At 46.2% G+C, this 3,500-nt stretch overlaps 1 protein-coding gene across 1 annotated transcript in view; it reads right to left on the minus strand.

The window, feature by feature from the left end:
- Positions 1-1,011: 1,011 nt before the first annotated feature.
- Positions 1,012-3,500, minus strand: part of wnt6b (wingless-type MMTV integration site family, member 6b) — a gene marked incomplete at both ends in the record, with an annotated part of 51,154 nt that continues 48,665 nt past the window's right edge. The window contains one exon of the mRNA XM_083638889.1: positions 1,012-1,473. Coding sequence (XP_083495015.1) covers positions 1,012-1,473 — 462 coding nt within the window. The remainder of the gene's footprint in view (positions 1,474-3,500) is intronic.

Below are 3,500 nucleotides of genomic sequence, written 5' to 3' on the forward strand. Positions count from 1 at the left end.
AAACGTACAATGCAGGCATTTGATCCTGAAAGCTCAGCTTTGGTTTTGGATAGTGGTCCAGATCAAGCTCAGCTTTGGTTTTGGATAGTGGTCCAGATTAAGCTCCGCTTTGGTTTTGGATAGTGGTCCAGATTAAGCTCAGTTTTGGTTTTGGATAGTGGTCCAGATCAAGCTCAGCTTTGGTTTTGGATAGTGGTCCAGATCAAGCTCAGCTTTGGTTTTGGATAGTGGTCCAGATCAAGCTCAGCTTTGGTTTTGGATAGTGGTCCAGATTAAGCTCAGCTTTGGTTTTGGATAGTGCTCCAGATCAAGCTCAGCTTTGGTTTTGGATAGTGGTCCAGATCAAGCTCAGCTTTGGTTTTGGATAGTGGTCCAGATTAAGCTCAGCTTTGGTTTTGGATAGTGGTCCAGATCAAGCTCAGCTTTGGGGTTTTTGGATAGTGGTCCAGATCAAGCTCAGCTTTGGTTTTGGATAGTGGTCCAGATCAAGCTCTGCTGTTAGTAGTAGATGGAGTTATTTTCAGAAACGTCACGCTTTGTTCCTCCTCTTTCACACGGGAAATACAAATGTTTTCAGTCAACACATTTTTCTCTTTCTTTGGTCCTTTTTTCCATAAAGAATAAACTGTATTAGAAAAGGTGGTAGTTCAGAAATGAAAAGACATTTTAACTTCTTTTAGTCCCCTTTTTTAAAAGTAGGAATGCCATTGTCTCCATGTGGTTCCAATTTTGTGCCTTTTTTTAACCTTTGGCCAGCTCCTTTGTATGTCTTTCTGGAAATGTCCTGTCCAGAAGCTCCGGCAACCAAATAACCAGAACTGGGGTTGAATACTACTTGAAATGAGTTCAATTTTTGGGGGAATAATCTGATCTTGCCTGGTCCAAAAATTGGATCTCCATCAGAAGTCCAAACCCCATCCTTCTTGCACACTAGCCAAACTGAAGCAAAACCTCCACAGAGTAACTGAAATCATTGGAATCAACCAGTCAAACTCTCAAACATCTCCAGCCTCAGTGGCAGAGACTCAGCTCTTTCCGGACCGAGCACTTCTTGCACTGGACCACGCAGCACCAGTGGAAGCGACACAGGCAGTTCTCCTCAAACACCACCGTCTCCTCCCGGTAGCCGCGCTCGCAGCAGAGCAGATCGCAGCCACTGACGTCCATGGCCGTGCTGTTGCACATGCGCCCCCGTGTCCCCAGCGAGCCGGTTTTCCTGTTGGCCACGCAGAAGTCGGGCGACTCGGCCGAGTAGATCAGGTCCTGCTTGTCCGGAGGCTTGATGTTCTGGCCGACGGGGATCAGGGTCTTGCCGTCGTTGCCGCCCATCACCTTGGACGCGCCGTTGAAGCGCTCCAGCAGGCGGTCGCCCACCTCGCGGAAGTGGGGCATCTTCTTCCAGCACGTGCGCAGCGTGCACGAGCCCGACAGGCCGTGACACTTGCACTCTGTCCGCATGTAGAGCTTCACCGCCTGGGCCGGCGGAGAGGGGAGAGGGAGTGGGGGGAGGAAAGAGAGACACGGAGAAGGAGAGAGGGTCAAAAAAGAGGGGAGGGGGGGGGGAGAAATATGTTTAAATCGTACCCTAAAGTAGTGGTTCTCAAAGGGGGGTCCGGGGACCCCCAGAGGTCCTTGGGGGGGGGGGGGGGGGGGGGGGTTCCAGCGGCTCCCCAGAAAAAAAAGGGGAATTATTTACTTTTAAATCCCATCCAGAAGTAACACAATGACAGAATGTATGACTATGTTGGTCATGTAATACACTTTCTGTAATCAAAGCATCAAAAAGCCCTGGGACAAAGTCTTATCAAATGGGGGTCCGTGGTCAGTTTAGGGGGTGAAACAGTTTGAGAACCACTGGCTTAAAGTGAAGCAATGCAGCTTTTGACAAATGAAGAGTACTCTAAAGATGTAATGTATTATTGTTTTCACAATATATTAAAGATAAAGACACTGATGTACGCGGGCGCGCGCTCACACACACACACACACACACACACACACACACACACACACACACACACACACACACACACACACACACACACAGATAGATAGGTGAGATAAAAGCAGACGCTGTTCAGAAGGAATTTAACTCCCCAGCCCCCCAACTCCATGTTGCCTCTGGCCTTCCTACATCTAACAAGCCTTGACAACAGATCATTCACTTATATACTACACATAATTAACCCATCACACACACACACACACACACACACACACACACACACACACACACACACACACACACACCAAACATGCATACATGTACCCACACGCGCGCATACATGTGCACAGACATTTTTCCTGCACACACGACAGCTGTGTGTGTGCGCATGTGTGTGATGCTTTCTTGTTATGTTCTAAATGCTGGTATGTTCGCTAATGCTATAATTGACCTATTCCCCATTTCTCCTCCTCTCCTCTCCTCTCCTCCCCCTGTCTACCTGTCTTTGACCCCTGCTGAAGAGTGTGTCACAACCATGTAACGTGTATGCTTACGTGTGCGTGCGTACGTGTGTGTGCGTGTGTGTGTGTGTGTGTGTGTGTGTGTGTGTGTGTGTGCGCGTGCGTGCGCGAGTCAGCATTTCTACAAGTGGGTGTAACCAACAAAAGACTTGACAACACTAAGCAAATGAGAGACTTTCAGAGCTAAACCATATTATTAACCTCTCAGAAAAGACAGCAAAAAAAAGAAAAAAAAGAAAAATCCAATAGGATGTGGACTTGCCGTGGCCATAACTCAGGAGAGGTGAACACAGACGAGAGGAGAGTGAGCAACAAAGAGGAACGGGGATATGCCTCGCAGGCTTGAAGACAAAATGTGTGGCACGCTCTTGTTTTTGTGTTTCAGAAACTTGATTCTTGTTAGAATATCGGCTTACGGCACTACACAAATATGGCCGGGGGCCATGTCTTTCTCTTTTGCATGTTTGTGGAATCATGGAACATTCCATAAGACAAGCAATGCTTTTGTTCCTAAAATCCTGGAGTATAATGTGAAACATCAGACCTTTAGGGGTTAACGTTTAGTAGCTACAGTAGGGCTTCATATTCACTCTTTCTTGAGCTGCAGCAGGACGGGGGGGGGGGGGGGGGGGGGGTCAATTCATTTTCAATTAAATCTGTTCAGAATGAAACAGAAACTGCAAGGATAGTTAGACAGTTCCAAAATCATATCTTCTCATCTTCTCAAAGGTTAAATGGCATAAAATGTTCTTTTATGGATCTAATAACTTCCGGTTGTAATACATATTTTTCTATCATTTTTCTATCCAATCGTTTGAATAAGACATTGCATAATTCAGATTTGAGAATGTGTGATCATGCACAGTGAAAGCATTTTGTTGAATTGAAAGACAAAAAATAATCGTGTTTTCCTGATAATATACTGTAAACACTATATGAACGGTATTTAAATATATTACTCAGTGTTTCCCCTAGAACATTTTTCAGGCCTGGAGGGATTTTTCGAAATGTACGCCGACCGCAACGGTGCATGG

This window comes from Poromitra crassiceps (genome assembly GCF_964638095.1).
Source record: "Poromitra crassiceps genome assembly, chromosome: 6".
Lineage (NCBI taxonomy): Eukaryota > Metazoa > Chordata > Actinopteri > Beryciformes > Melamphaidae > Poromitra > Poromitra crassiceps.